The following is a 15,655-nucleotide window of genomic DNA, read 5'->3' on the forward strand; positions in this document are numbered from 1 at the left end:
GATGAGGGTGTAACCCTGGTCTTTCTTTTCAGTGTTCAGCTGACACCCGCGGCTTGGAGGGGCTGGAGGCAGAGCTGGCGGCTCTCCGGAGCCTGGAGCACCCGGCAGGAGCGGAACCAGGCAAGGCGGGGAAAGGGGCCGAGACCATGTGGTGGTGAGGGGCGCTGCTTAGAGAAGGCCGTCTGACTCAAGAGAAACAGCACGACAGATGTGGGACAGAGGCATCGCAGGAAGATAGCAAGCACCCTTAGCTTACTCTCGCCTGTTTAAACATCCCGCCTGGGGCCAGCCTAGAAATACGGGCAAGGGGCAGTCTTCTGTACTAGCCATCCTATCACCCCGCTCCCAAGGCCAAGAACTCAGAGCCATGCCGTTTAGTGTGAGGAACTGAGGTCGGCAAGGTCTCTACTGGCTGGCCTGCAAACCAAACCCTGATTTATAATGTTGTTACTACGGGGGAAATATGTTCCAAATTTCAAAAACTGAACTTAAAAACTTTTGGAACAAAATCCATTCATAAGCTGGAGGCTGCTTAAAGTTTACTTTACATATAAGATAAGGTTAAAACATTTTATTGCCTTATAAAGAAAATATGTGCTAGTCCTCTCAGAAGGTTTGTATAAAGCTAATTAGAAGCAGATCTGCTGTAATCACCAAGAGTAAGCAATTTTAAACACAGATTCTTTACAATGCTATGTGCCAGACAAATAGATTTCCTTCTGTGCCAAAGAACCTGATTTGCTGCCAGTCTCCTGTGATTAAATGGAGTTCCTGCCTCACACACAGGCGTTCGTCAAATACTCCCCTCCTGCCTGCGGGGCTTCCCAAACTGGGACTGCTGGCAGAACTCTGGATGACTGCATGGAAACCACGAGCCTTCGCTGGACATCCCTTGCGTTCGTCTTCCCCGTGGGGCCTTACTTTCAACTGAGAAGCGCAGCCCAGAGCAAAAGCAAAACCAGACACAGGCAAGAGTAGGTGGGGAAGAACCATCTGCTCTGGGAGGAAGGGGGTGCTCGCGAGCTGCAGGGCTGGCTCACAGGTGCGGGGAGGAGCTGGGGTGGGCTGCACTTTCTGCGACGTGGCCTGCAGGCCTCCAGCCCAGGGAACACCTGGATTTCTGCCCCAAGCTTGTAAGAAATAAGGAGTCATTACTGGCTGTGGGAGGGAGGAGGCACTTCTGGAATCAGTGACAATACCACTAGCTTTCTTATCTTGGCTACAGAAGAGGGAACTAGGACTTACTGTACTAGCGGTAATAACCTATTGTGATAATAAAATGACAGAGGCAACTTGGCCCAAGTTAAGCGAATGCCTAAAAGGACTGTGAACCAGGCACCATCACAGAGAGCCAGCACGTGCAAGGGAATACAAAACCAGTGGACATTTTACGGGTAACAAATTCTAGATCAACAGAGTTCTAGTCTACTTGCATAAAGATGCTCAACAAAAGAGAAATCAGAATAGAAAGATATTAGTGTCTAAGAAACCAGAGTTTAACAAGGATACAGACAGGAAGAAATGGCTTTCAATAACACTTGCCCTCATTTTAAATCTAAACTTATTAAGCATGGACACAGTTTTAGAAAAGGGAAATCAGAGAATTTCCACAGAATGAAGTCTTACTGTTTCTAGTTCTTTCTGAGTTTCATCTTCCATTCTCCTAATGTCTTCCATTGTCAGATCAATCCACTTGTCAATCCAACAAAAAAGCTGGCGATGAAAGTTTGTAAATATCCTTTTTTCTTGCTTTTAAAACAAAAGAAAGTATTGTAAGATGGCAAAACTCTAACATTAAAAACATTTTTTGCTTTATATGCCCCAGTTAACCCATGAAATGACATATTCTTGGCTTGAAAAGACCACTGTTTCAATTAGTGAAAATCTTAATTCCATCCTATAAACATTTTGTAAAGCAAAATAAAAAGAAAAATCTCCCTGAGAAATGTGAAAGGATTCTCCTTGCAAAGGCAGAATGATTTGTCAGAAACTGTAAAAAACGTGGTAGACACGTTCAGATCCAACACGAGCTCCCGCCAGACCCAGCTTATTTTTACATTTTTCTAATGTCAATGACCTAAGGTCAATCTGATTTCTGCTACAGAACCATACATTGTCATTTTCCCCTGCAATTCAAAGAAATACTGTGAGGCGGAATACAGAAGGTACTGAAAGAATTGGATTCTTCAGAATAAGATGTTTTATTAAATTAAGAATTACTACATACTCTCCATTAATTTTCCTGCTCTAGTATTACTATTAATAGGTATATATATGTGTGTGTGTGTGCATACATAAAATTAGTGACTTTAACGTATGTAATTCGTGGCTTTAACTGCTGGATTATTTAAGTTTTACTACACTTTCCAGAGAAGAGAGAAAACTGCAACGAACAGTGAGTACTTTAATACTTCTGGACAATCTTCAACTTAAAATTTTTTTCCCATCAACAGAAGGGACCTCATCAATTATATGTGTAACTTCTTTATCAGAACTGGATTGTTAACCTATTATTCTGATCCAAGAGAAAGAAAGAGAGCCAGTGTTCATAGTGCCTGCTGTGGCCAATTGCAAGCAGGCTTAGGAATAATTTAAGATCCTTTTAAAGTTAGAGCAGTTACAGTTTAAAAGTAGAAGTTATGGTGAAACTCAGATACAACTAGTTGTGGGAAGTTCCAAGATAACACAGGGGCTTCTAAATAATGACAATGGAGACAATTCACAGACATCTATGAATTATTCACCCTACAGGAAAATTAAATACCAAAGAAACTTTCATATTCCCTACAAGATTACAATCACGAGTATCTATGCAACTGCAATTCTCCCCTTTTTCTAGATCAAAGCACTTGTGTTACTATCTCTTGAATGAAGACATAAAAAAGAGGTAATGAGAACCAGGATCCTCAGGTCATGTCACTGCAGTTTCGGCGTAACCATTCCCAGTGAGGACCTCCGAGGAGGACGTCCCACCAGAAAGTGTGAAGTTCACAGACAGCACCATCCAGAGAGACCTGCGGGGGGGGCCGTAGGCCCACCAGGAACAGAGGAGCCTCAACAGCAAGGCCCTGGCCTCTCCCCTCCAGCCAGGGCCGGGACCCAGGTTCCCTTGGGGACATGCAAAGGGCTCCCCACAGAAGAGCCAGGTAAGCCATCAGGAAAGCACTTGGCACAAAAAGAATGCTTTGCTCTTCCCCAGAGAAAGCCCCTTAAAACCTCCGCTGGTATCTGATTTTGCTGTTTGTAGGGAGAAAAAGGAGGGCAGAGAGGCATTATACTGGGATAAGAATTTCACCCAAATGAGAAGGAAAAGGTGGCAAGAGAGACAACACCCCACTAACGGCTACCTCCAGTCTTAACCCACACTTAGTCACAGCGTTTGGGACAGGCTTTACCTTCTGGATGAAGTTTTCTACTTTGCTCTGCAGGCCCCACCACTTGAATTTGATGGTCACCAGCTTATAGGCACACATCTGAGGACAGTCAGGGTTGTTTGCCAGCTCCTTCTGGATGAGGAAAATCAAAAATGGGAAATTGCGACTTGAATATTTAAATCTTGATTAAAACTGACTGCTGTGTAACAACATCACAGACATCAATGAAGAAAATCACATCGTATGGTTTAATTCAGGTACCTGAGAATCTGAAATCATTTTAGCAAAAGCAGCAGCATTCCCTTGCTGCTGACCCTCCTTCCACAGAGCAGGCTACTTCCTGGTTCTACAATTTAACAGGCACAGCGCTCTGCCTCAAATCACACTATTCGGATTTCACATTAAGTACCAAATTCTATTCACATCGTGTCAATAGCACGCCTTTACTATGTGGAGGTTTTCATAACGCCATTGTCGCACTCCCACCGTGGATGTGCTGGGGCCTCAGTAAGAACACCATGAGGAAGTTTGTCTTCTAGCGCTGGCAAGCGCAGGGGCACTGCTGTTAATTGAGGTATTTTCCAACCAAATGAGGGGACATGAAAAGGTATGTAGTAGCAAAAATCATCTATCATCACCAAGTATTTGGAAGCAAATTCCACACGTCAGGACTTTAATTTCCACAAGTAATTATATCTCATAGTTTAAATGTAGTTGAGAGGGTACAAAAGGGAAAATAATGGGGGAAAAAAAAAAGCAAGGGAGAAAGGGTGGGGAACTATCTGGATTGGAAAAACAAAATGTTTATAATTTACTTTCATAAGAAAACAAAAAAGCAATTAGAATTTGGATTCTCAAAACACGTTACCCTAGGTCCAAGAGTATGAAAACTTACTCTGGATTTTTAGGTTCAGAAATAAGAAAAGAAGAAAAATTGGAGTGGAGAGAAGGCGTGAGAGGAGGCAGAAGAGGGAAAAAACAAACACGACAAAGTGTTAACAACTGTCAAATCTAGGTGGAGGCGTTTACAGTTTTCTGCTTTTGGTTTCTTGACTGCTTTTGAAATTTTTCATTATAAAAATTGGTGGGAGGTGGGCACTGCAACCCACAGCACTGCTGATGATCTCTGTGGTGCAACTCAGCACAGGCGGCTGTCCTGGCACAGCACACGAGCAGGTTTACTTGGGGGAGAGGGGTGAGCTGGGGGAGAGTGTGAACCAGGAGCTCAGCGCACACTTCAGTGTCCTCACCATGGACCCACTGTGCACCATAGGGTTCTCCCACGGGGGCGAGTGCAGGATACGGACTGCCTGCCTGCTGGAGCAAAGAGTCTGGGAGGGGCCCACAGCAGTGAGCAAAGGCAGCCGTGGACCCGCACCTGGAGCTCCCAGTCCAGCCCGGAAGGTGGGTCGGGCTCAAAGATTCCCAGGTGGCAGAGGTGGGGACCCCCGGCAGCGGGGAGGGAAAGGGCTGTCCTGCCATCTCCCGGCTCAGTCCTGGTGTACTTCCAAGAGTAGAGCCATATCTCAGGACTGTCGTCAGGACTAAATAAGGCAGGGTATGTACGCTCCGTGCTTAGCTGGTGGGACTCAGCTGAGCATGCATTAGTTCTCTCTTTCTCCTTTATTCTTACATAGAGTTCAAAGAGTAACTTGAATATGCAAAACAGCTTTTCAAGAAAGTTTCTCAAAAGAGTAGCAAGTTAGAGGGGCCCTTTCTACAGAAACTAAATTACGGGGTGAAAAGGCACACGCCTTTTACAAGGGTCCTCCCCTTCTCGCTCACTGCTCTCGGGGTCACCCAGCACTCGAGACACCGGCACCGGCTGCGGCCACACCAGGTGCCCCTGCCGCCTGCTGCGCCCCCCCTCACACGCTCTCCACTGGCAGCAACTTCGCTGTGTGTGAGCAAGTGTTTCCAGCCAGCCACAGGTACCTGCATTTTTTAAATGATGAATTTCTGGGTCTTATTCTAAAGCCTTAAGATTATTCTTCATTGATGCAATCATAGCAACCAGGCCACATTTCACTTCCCCCCACCTCCCCCTTCAAACCCTCAATAATGTTCCAGTTTCAAGTGAATTCTATGATACATGAAAAAAATTCCACTTTGGTATTATTAATAGGACTCAAAAGTTCTGTAGAGACCTGCATGATTGATCATCTTTTCTCAGAAAATGTCTTCTGTAATAACATTTCACCTTCTGAATAATGACCTGGTACATGGATTAAATCAATGAGGCAGCACCACAAGCATTTAAATACAAACATTACGTACAGCAAACTGTCCTTTCGTAGGTGAGTTCTACGTCAACAGAGAAACTTGACTAGCTTATAGCTCTATTTTTCCAATTTCCTTCCCATAAAACAGAGAACAATGTTAAAATTCAGCATGGATGGGTACGTGTGTGTGCACGCACGTGTGCACATACACACACACCCCCCCTTAATTTGTGAACAAGTTTAATTCAGCAAGTATTAATTGGGCATCATTTACAACCCAATCTGTGCTAGGTGTTAGAGGACACAGGTGGCTGGTAGACAGGAAAGTAACTATGTATAAAACCAATGATGAAACCACTGCCCTTGGCACCAACAATCTCTGCCAGAAGGGACACCTACTGTGGATGCTGCGCCCTGGGACTCCCATCTCTGACCTGCAGGCCCTGCACTTAACTAAGCTGGGCTCTGGGGTCTACAAGTCAGTCCACAGCCTTCCCCAGCAGGCAGCGAGCTTCTCAGGGCCCAGCCTCGTTGAAATGTCAATGACAAGGCTGGTCGTTTACAGATCATTTTTTCAATAAGCAATGAGCCAGTGTGGAGGTGCGCTCTAATCCAATGAGGGTCAGTGACAACGCTCACATGAAATACATTTGGGTGTACGCAGAACACGGCATTTAACACAGTGAGATATGCCTAACAAACAGCAGTGCTAGACGAGGAGTAAGGGGCTTGGGTTGCAAAGTAACCTATGTAATGTAGTCGGGGTTCTTTCCGCCCCACCCCCGCCAGCCAGTAGAAGTGAACGCTGGGCTCCATTTGACCTATTTATCTCCCACTGATGTGCCACTGAAAGCAGGGCTGTGAGCTGGGTGTGAGGGGTGGGGTTGGCCCAGGGCTGCAGGGGCTAGGCTCATGTCCCTCATGTCCAATGGCTCATCTTAAAACTTGCTATAGTTTTGCATTTTATTCTATAATATGCCCAGGCTTAACAAATATCCCCCTGCCCACCAAATCTGGCTGAAACGTCCTCTCGGTGGAGAACCTCTGATACACCACGAATTAGCCCTAAGACACCTTCCAGGAATGGAACATTCCAAGGTCCCTATTAATTATGGGCTACTGAGAGCTTCGTTCTCAAACTCCAAGTCGCTGGACAGCCTGTGCTAAGTGAGAACCCTGGGTGTTTCTAGAACACCAGCTCTTCAGAAGCCACCCACCCCTCCCCCCATTTTATAAAAACAGCAGGATAAAGCATGGTTCTAATTAAAGAGTAAGCTAAATTTAATACACACATGCCTACATCAAGCCGGGCCTCCAAGAACAGAGCACACACACGTGACTCCAACAATCACCCGAGTTTGCTTCTCACATCTTCCTAGTGACTTTGGCAGGCTGCTCAAACCAATTAAAACAACTACTGGTAATTGACAAAATCTACTGGTCTACAGAATGTAGTTTAGAAACTGTGAGTGATAGGACAGAAAGGAACCAGCTCTCTGAGCTCTCGTCCACGGACATAAAAGGTATAGTCAATCTGCTTTTGGTTTTCTATCCAATTCTTAAAAAAAAAAAAAGTTCAGGGAAGAATATGGAAATCAATTTAAAAATAAACAAGTGAACAAACAGCCTGCTGCCCTTATTTCTTGGCCTAATTCTCCATAATATCAACACGCAAGGGGAAGGCACAGAGGTGACTTATAGAAACATAATCTTAAAGAGCCTTGGAGAAAGATGAGAACACAGAAGTTATATATTTTCAGTTATTAATACTGTATTACTATTATTATATTACATTATTAACATCTGTCGTATTTGAGATCTCATCCAATCTAAAGATGACTTATGCAATTCACCTCTTCATCTGTGCTATGGTCTTAAAACTAGTGACAAAATAAAGAAAATAACTTAAGAAAAGTCTCTATTACTTAATGATGACAGAAAATAATGAACTTGACTATAAGTGGTTAAAAAAAGCATAATCTTGGCATAAATCTTTCTGGGGGGGGCGATGGTCTGACACTAAGTAATTAAAAAGTCTTAAAGCTGCTTATATCTTATATAGATGCCATATACACTTCAACCTGATAATTCTACTTTCAGAAATGTATCCCAATTCATCAGGTAAGAAAAGAACAACCCTGCGATCTGCTTGCAACAGCACAACCTTGGACTTAGTAAATGCCATACCCGCCGAAAGGGCTGGGGAAATACCTCACAGGCCCTCCAAACAACGGGCTGTTACATGAAGGAATACAAAGCACAATATGAGTATAAATAGGTATCTCGTATAGCATAAACATCTATAGCAACATAAACTATGTGAATTAGGGAATATAACAAATAGCAATAATTAAATGGTGAGGCTACAACTGACTTTTTTCAAAACTTCATGAATATGTATCATTTTACAATCAAGAAAAAACTAATACACTTAAAAAAATAAGACTTATTAATAAATGTTTTTGCTGTCAGCTGAGTATTTTAGGACAACAATTTACTTTGCCTTAAATTATTAATATCTGGGATTTTTTAAATCTTCATTCATCTTTGATTACAACAATAAATGTTTTTCTGCCTATTTTTGATGGTTTATAAATCAAAGCTAAAAGTTGAATTAAGATCTTTAACATATAACTTTAGTCCAGTCCATATTTAATTTTTCCTCATCTTAAACTTCTAAAGCAAAAATGAGGTATAAACGTAGAGTAAAATATTATCAACTCTTTAGAGTTACCAGAAGTATTCTTATGAAAAAATGTGTAACCTTTAAAAAATGTGAAAAATCTAAATGGGACAAAATATTACGACCCCATATTCTGAGCAGTGTTCCAGAATCTAGATAACCCAAAGGAGTTTTGGCTGGTCTGCTCAGCCTTCAGGAGACTCACGTGATGCTGGTCCAGGGCAGAGTCTGCTCTCTGGCCTTCAACAATACAAATGTTTTCTGATTCTTTCCTCTTCCACCAGTTGGGAAAAAAAAAAAAAAAAAATCCCCTAACAAATAAAGCCATAATCTAAACGTGGATCATTCACAGCTAATTCCAATCCAGCCCAACCCTAACACGTCCTAACCTAATATAGGAGAAAATAAAATTAACTTGTATTTAATGAAAATACAAGTTTTATACAGATTATGGCATGAAAACTGAAAAGAGCAACTGAAAATAAAAGGTAAAGGATGGTGGGTTACCCAAATGTAAGAATCAGAAGTTCTATAAAAAACAGTCACGGGCTAACAGAAGAACCCCAATCCCTCATCTCCACATGATTGAATTTCAGCTGTAGTACCAGCTAGTTGTGAAATGTTTCCAAAATTGTATTTAAATAGTTTGTGTATTCATTGAATTCCTTACATTTCACGTTTCTAACTATAAACGGAACCTCTAAACTCAAATCATGGTTTTAATTTAACGACACATATTAGGTTACTCTGAGGCATGCGGACAAGGCCTAAGGGAGAGTAGCGTATACTGAAGCCACACAACGTAATCCAACAAAACATAGCGTGTTTAACCGGAATGGCGAGCAATCAGCCCGTGCGCTCCACGAGAACTGGTTTCTTGGATCTGTGACAAACATACACAAATGTAAAAGGGGGGTGGCGGAAACTCCAAAGGCATTCTGCAAAATCATTTTCTAAAAATGTGCTCCGCAGTTTCATCCTACATGTCAACTGCACATATACTCTTTCCTATTTAAAATGTGTCGGGATAAAGACAGAACAGATATACGCTACACTTAACCAGTTAACATTTTGCAAGGACACAGCAGTTTCTATAAGGCTCACACCCCCTTCGTATTTTAATTTTTCAATTTTAGACAATTTGAATGCTCAATTTCAGCTGCTGATTTCGTAAGGTTAAGTTTCCAGCCCAGATTTCACTAAAGAAAAGTTAAAAATGAACACACTGCTAGGGCTGCTGCCAGTGCACCCATCAGTAAACATCAACAGAAGAGCACACTACGCGTGTCAAGTGTGCGTGCCGAAATCTCAAGCAGAGCCCGCGTCTACCGTCCCCAGCCGCTCCCTCCATCTGTTCCGACTGTGGCAGCCATGTGGACAGGCCAACACTGGGCGTTACGTTCTCTGTAAGTACGTGGCGTGTCTAACACTGATGTTCACTTAAGATGGCTAACCTGAATTCAGTGGATACTTACTGGGTATCTACGCTGAGCAGACAGACCCTTGTACTCAGCACTGTACATATCAAGCGCGCTGGACACGGGGCCTACAGGCTGAGAGTCTGGAGGGTGGGGATGAAGTGGGTGGGGGAAGGGAGGGAGTGTGAACCTGTGAACTGTGTCCCTGACGCGGGACACACCAAAGGCCATGAGCAGGGCGTCGACGACAACACTCAGCAAGTTTCAGAGTCAGGAGGTTCCTATATGGGCAAAGGCTGTCACATGGAAGAAGTAAACATGGGATAAAGTTCAAAAGATTAAACTAACCGCAGGTTAAACTTATACAGTAAGTTTCACAATAATAAAGACAGCAAAGCTTACTGCCTGGGAGAGAATGATTGGTCACATTTTCCATGTCTCCACACTTAATATTTTTGTAGCTCACACCCGTTTTACTAATCAGAACTCGGACATGTGCTTCATGCTTGTGTCCAATTACTCCAGGAGTGACACCAAGTACAAGTGAAATCACAAGTTCACCCTTCAAGTGAAACGCACGAAGAAAAGTTTCTGTCCCTGACAGTGTCAGGAAGACACAAGAGGCCCATCTTGTCAATGCACTCTTTGCATCCGAGTGGGACACCCCATCTGTCCACACCCAGTTCTTCAGCTCTGTCCAAGAACAGAGGCATTCAAGGGCCCAAAATACGGCTGGAACTAATCATGTACTGCTCCTGGGGAGCTCAGCTTCTGGAAGGAACAGAATGGCTCTTCTGGTACCCTCTTAGGGGCTGCATAATTAATACACGCTAAGGGTGAAACTATGCCAAAGCCGTTGACTGTGTGGATCACAATAAACTGTGGAAAATTCTGAAAGAGATGGGAATACCAGACCACCTGACCTGCCTCTTGAGAAACCTATATGCAGGTCAGGAAGCAACAGTTAGAACTGGACATGGAACAACAGACTGGTTCCAAATAGGAAAAGGAGTATGTCAAGGCTGTATATTGTTACCCTGCTTATTTAACTTATATGCAGAGTACATCATGAGAAATGCTGGGCTGGAAGAAGCACAAGCTGGAATCAAGATTGCCGGGAGAAATATCAATCACCTCAGATATGCAGATGACACCACCCTTATGGCAGAAAGTGAAGAGGAACTCAAAAGCCTCTTGATGAAAGTGAAAGAGGAGAGTGAAAAAGTTGGCTTAAAGCTCAACATTCAGAAAACGAAGATAATGGCATCTGGTCCCATCACTTCGTGGGAAATAGATGGGGAAACAGTGGAAACATGCCTAATTATTAACTATCATATATACATACACACACACATACATATGAAGAAAATTAGACCATGCTATAATCTTCAAAGGTGTTGTTTCAGTTGGTTAACATGACAACTCCTCACCCATCAGAGAAAGCAAACTGGAAAGTTAAAGGTATCCACATGTAAATGGATAAGTCACTGGTATTGGTAATCACAACCAATCACAACACAAAATGAACCACAATATGGATGTGTATAATCTACACATACATATATGTATAATACTACACAGAAGAAACAGACTTACATCCATGAGAAATGCATGGTTTTGCCTTGAAGCAAAAATGTTTATCAGGTTATAAAATACTCTATTATTATGCAGACTCAATCAAGTGTTGAGACCTAAATAGCATAATATAATTCATGTGCTCAGATTTTAAAAATTCTTTTTTTTAGAAGGCAAATGAATATATATACAACTAAAGTCTGAACCTCTAGGTTTGTAATTTAAAAAAAAATTAAAAAGCTATGTATCATACCATAAACTAAAGAAGTCTGTACTCTTAACAAATACAGAATACATGATAATCTATTATTTCCTGGTAACCCCATGACCCCCTGCTAGCAAAGGCTCTAAAACTGTGCAGCCTCTGTTTTACAGCTGACCCTGGGTCAAGCACCCATTAAACACTCATAACCACGAGGGGTAAGGACAGGTGAACCAGGATGTGATGGACAATCTCCAAACACCGAAACCATGGGAACCCCTGGACACTAGACAAAGAAAAGGAATAATTATGTCCCAAACAAGGTAGCATATTCACTGATCTCACTAAGTCCAGAAGATGATAGAGACTTTTTATTTTCAAAGACAAAAGCATGACAACAATGAAAAAGCTACCGTTTATTGTCCACTCCCTCTCTCCTGGGAATATAACACTCATTAGTTCTCACACAAACCATCAGTTCAGTTCAGTTCAGTTCAGTCGCTCAGTCGTGTCTGACTCTTTGCAACCCCATGAATCACAGCACGCCAGGCCTCCCTGTCCATCACCAACTCCCAGAGTTCACTCAGACTCACGTCCATCGAGTCAGTGATGCCATCCAGCCACCTCATCCTCTGTCGTCATTCCCAACTTAAAGATGTGGAAACACGCTTCAGAGTTAAGTTATTTAACTCACAACTTGTAAGATTCCTGATGGGTTTTTAATGGGTCTCCCCTAGCGCCACTGTCTCCTAACAGCTTCCCAGACCACTGGAAATATGACTGGTATTAAAAGAAGTATCAAATTCTGGAAAATACCATGAATAAGAGAGTCACACCCCTGCCATGATACAGGAGGGCAAAAAGGTACGTATTGGTGATCCAGTGTCTCTGGATTAGGGGTGAAAATCTGCTATGTCTCCATGCCTTATACATCTCTGTGATGAGTACTGAATCAAGTATGACAGAAACAGCAGACGTTTCTCCTGTGACTATTATCCGCGTTTCTCTGGCCAAGTTTCTCATCTATAAAACGAAGGAATTGTATTTACCCCATAGGAAAATTGTGAAGATTAAATACAACCTTATACAGTGCCTGGCACCAAGAAAAAGGTTCTTTTCCCTCATCCAGTCTGGTGCAGACAAGCAGTAAATACTGCAATAATTCAGAAGGAAAATACCACTGTGGGATAAGTGAAGGGAAGTTTCAAAGAGATCATGGGGCGTGCAAGGGGCGGTGGATGCACTCTGGAATGTGTTCTGGTAAGGCGGGTCTGCGGAGGGGCACAGAGCGCCTCTGGAGCGCAGCAAGGACCACCAGGCAAGGCAGCACTCGGTCCGGAGCACTGTGCCATACAGCCCTGGGGGAGCGGGTCCACGACGGGGTTTCTCCTTCCCCTCTGCCCCGAGCACCGTGCACTTCTTCCCTATTCCCGTATTTCAGAAGGCCAGAAACCTTCAGCTGTCATCCTTCCATGGGGCTCCCTTTGGTGCCATGCAAGTAGGGTCTGCTGAACAGCTGCAGGAGAAGTCAATCCCTAGGTTCCTACTATTCCAGCTGTATTACTGGCTAGTCAATCCTTCTTACTTTTCATTATCCATCTCAGCAGTAAGTGATGGGTTCCTTAGTTATTCTTGACTACCTAAGTTATTTCTGAGATTATGATAACTCACTGAAATCCAGTTAAACAGTAACCCAACTTATGGAGTAGCTGCACCTGCCATCATCTGGCTCAAGTTTAACAACTGACAGACAAATAGATAGAATGGTATCACTATCAGCCACACGCTCCCTGAGAAATCAGCTACTGTTCAAACCCCCGCCAACCCCCACACCCCCCACCCCCCCACCCCCACACACACAGGGGGTAAAAATCGCTACACTGCAACCTGAAAAAATGCAAAATTCACATTTCTAAAACTTAAACCTCTTCAAGAAGTTTAAGTAACCATTAATGTATAATAAAAAGACAAAGCAATGTTAGTTAAAGAGGTAAAAACCATAAATAAAAAAGCAGTACATGTCATATCCCTAGTTCCCAAAGGTTGGAAATCAGGTAGAAATCAGAATGTCAAGCTACGTTTGCTGTCCTTTGTAAAACTGGCTAGGAGTTCCTACAAGACAGACAGGCACCCAACATAAATAGCCCACCACATTATATAGCACCACCTTTTCAAGTTTATGCTTGAAAAACTGACAATGTGAAGAAAATGCAAGATTTAATTCACCTCCATGTCTCAAGCTCACGGCGCCCTACTATTCCCTGAAAAGAGGAGCCGGTATTACTGGGACTAGACAGCCTGTGAGGACCCCCGGCAGCCTCGCAAGCAGCCTCCTGTCTGTTCCAGCACAGTTCTCTCTCTCTCTCTCTCTCAAAGCCTGTGTTAAATCTGTTAAATCTCAGAGAAAAGGCTTCTCCTCTGACTCAGGGTGAATTCTAAAGTTCAAGGTGAGAAATCTTGAAAGGGGTGTTTTTTTTTTTTTAATCCATTAGAGTAAATTTAGAATACATATACTGAACTTGTCCCTTAATTTCTAAGAGACATATATCACTTTCTGGGTATTGAGTCTCTAGGCATGGCCATTAAACTGGTAGACTCTCGAACCAAACTCTACTCAGAGAACAAATGTGAAAATAAGATAATTATGAATCATTTCTTAGAGAAGAAAGTCAGACTCATTCTTCATTTCAACTGATGTGCAAGACAGTGCCAAACAGTCCGACAGCCATGGAGAGCCCTCGCTGGGCTCTTGTGGCGCTGTTGCGGTAATGCCCGTCTACAGGCCACAGCGCCTCGACGCCATTTGTCAATGACCCGTGGCTGGCTTCAGCATAAACAGATTGGTTACCAAGTAAAATCCCATTGGTAGAGAATCTGCTTTGGGCATGTTTAGGTTTTTATGCTCCTCTTCTCTTGTCAAATTAGCTGTAATAACTTGCCATCAACACATTAAGCCTTCTCTAAGGGGTTGTCATTTGGTTTAGCGGATGTCTTTAAAATCCATTATATTTCTATAGTGATTCAAATTACTACCTGGACACTGCTTTCCTTACTTCCACAAATAAAAATAAGGACGTGCTCTTTATTAGACAACAACCACTTGCCATCAAGACTGCTCTCTGGTGCCCTGCTTTCCAAAATATAACTATTAAAAGGCCAGGAACCTGAGCCAGGGGAGGGTGAACTTGTTCAGTTTTTACTAAGACTAAATTTAAAACTATCAACCTTCATTTAACATAGACTTCTGTACTGCTTCAAGTCTCAAAAGAGAACATTACAATCCCCAAAGACTAAATCACTTGTCTCTTGTAAGAGTTATCAGAATAGCATTATGCTGAAAGTGACAGCCTGGCTCTGTTCTGTTTGTTAATGCAGCACAGACTTGCTGGCCAACTGCAACTGGCTGTGAGTCCTTATCGCAAATAAAACTGTTTTTGTGCCATTTCTATTTTTCACTTAAACGTCGCCAGCTCCTCCAGACTCAGGACCTGTCAAGTGTCCTGCTGCCAAGACTCTGCCTGTCAGAAAGGTCAGCAACCAGTACCTTCCAGTTGGGTCCCAGAGGGCCTCTCTTGGTCTTGACGGACTGGAATAACGCTGGGTCTTCATCAGCTTTGTAGTCCTACAAAGCAAAACAAAGTCAGAGGTGGAGAAGAAAACCAGAGAAAAATTTCTACCCTTGGCCAGAATAGCCCTTTGCAGCTACTAAGCACAGGACAGAAACTGCCTGGGTTCACTGTGCTTTGCATAAATGCAGGGAAACGCTTCTATGCCACATGAAGTTGTCCGTTGGGTTCTCTTTGCTCTAAGCTTTTACCTTAAGGCAAAACAACTACATAATAAAAAGCAATACAAGTCCTGATCAACAAGTCCTCCACAACTGGTTGCTGGACTGCTGTTAATATCTCTAAGAACAAATTTTTAACACTTCTCAACAGTTTCAGCATTTTGATATACTTATCATCACACTCAAGAAATTAAGCAGACCCACACCAGTTCTGAAATGCCCACGAGACTCTAACACCCGCTGGAGAGCAACTACCATGACTGGAAACACAGATCAGAACTGTGGGTTCTGTGCACCCCAAGCGCTGCCACGCCTGGGTCTGAGGTGGAGCCTATCCGTGGAGAGTCACCGGTACAAACGCCTTAGGGACCACACTCAGGTCAGTCCTGCATGG

General features: G+C 43.1%; 1 protein-coding gene across 2 annotated transcripts in view; it reads right to left on the reverse strand.

Moving 5' to 3' along the window:
* The window catches only part of PITPNB (phosphatidylinositol transfer protein beta), a 61,385-nt gene that overhangs the window by 4,868 nt on the left and 40,862 nt on the right, over positions 1-15,655 (reverse strand). For both annotated transcript variants that reach the window (XM_055549397.1, XM_055549398.1), the window contains exons 8-10: positions 15,019-15,096; positions 3,396-3,506; positions 1,627-1,749 (exon numbers count right to left, since the gene is read on the reverse strand). In XM_055549397.1, coding sequence (XP_055405372.1) covers positions 1,627-1,749; positions 3,396-3,506; positions 15,019-15,096 — 312 coding nt within the window. The remainder of the gene's footprint in view (positions 1-1,626; positions 1,750-3,395; positions 3,507-15,018; positions 15,097-15,655) is intronic.

Source organism: Bubalus kerabau, chromosome 16 (genome assembly GCF_029407905.1).
Source record: "Bubalus kerabau isolate K-KA32 ecotype Philippines breed swamp buffalo chromosome 16, PCC_UOA_SB_1v2, whole genome shotgun sequence".
Taxonomy (NCBI): Eukaryota; Metazoa; Chordata; class Mammalia; order Artiodactyla; family Bovidae; genus Bubalus; species Bubalus kerabau.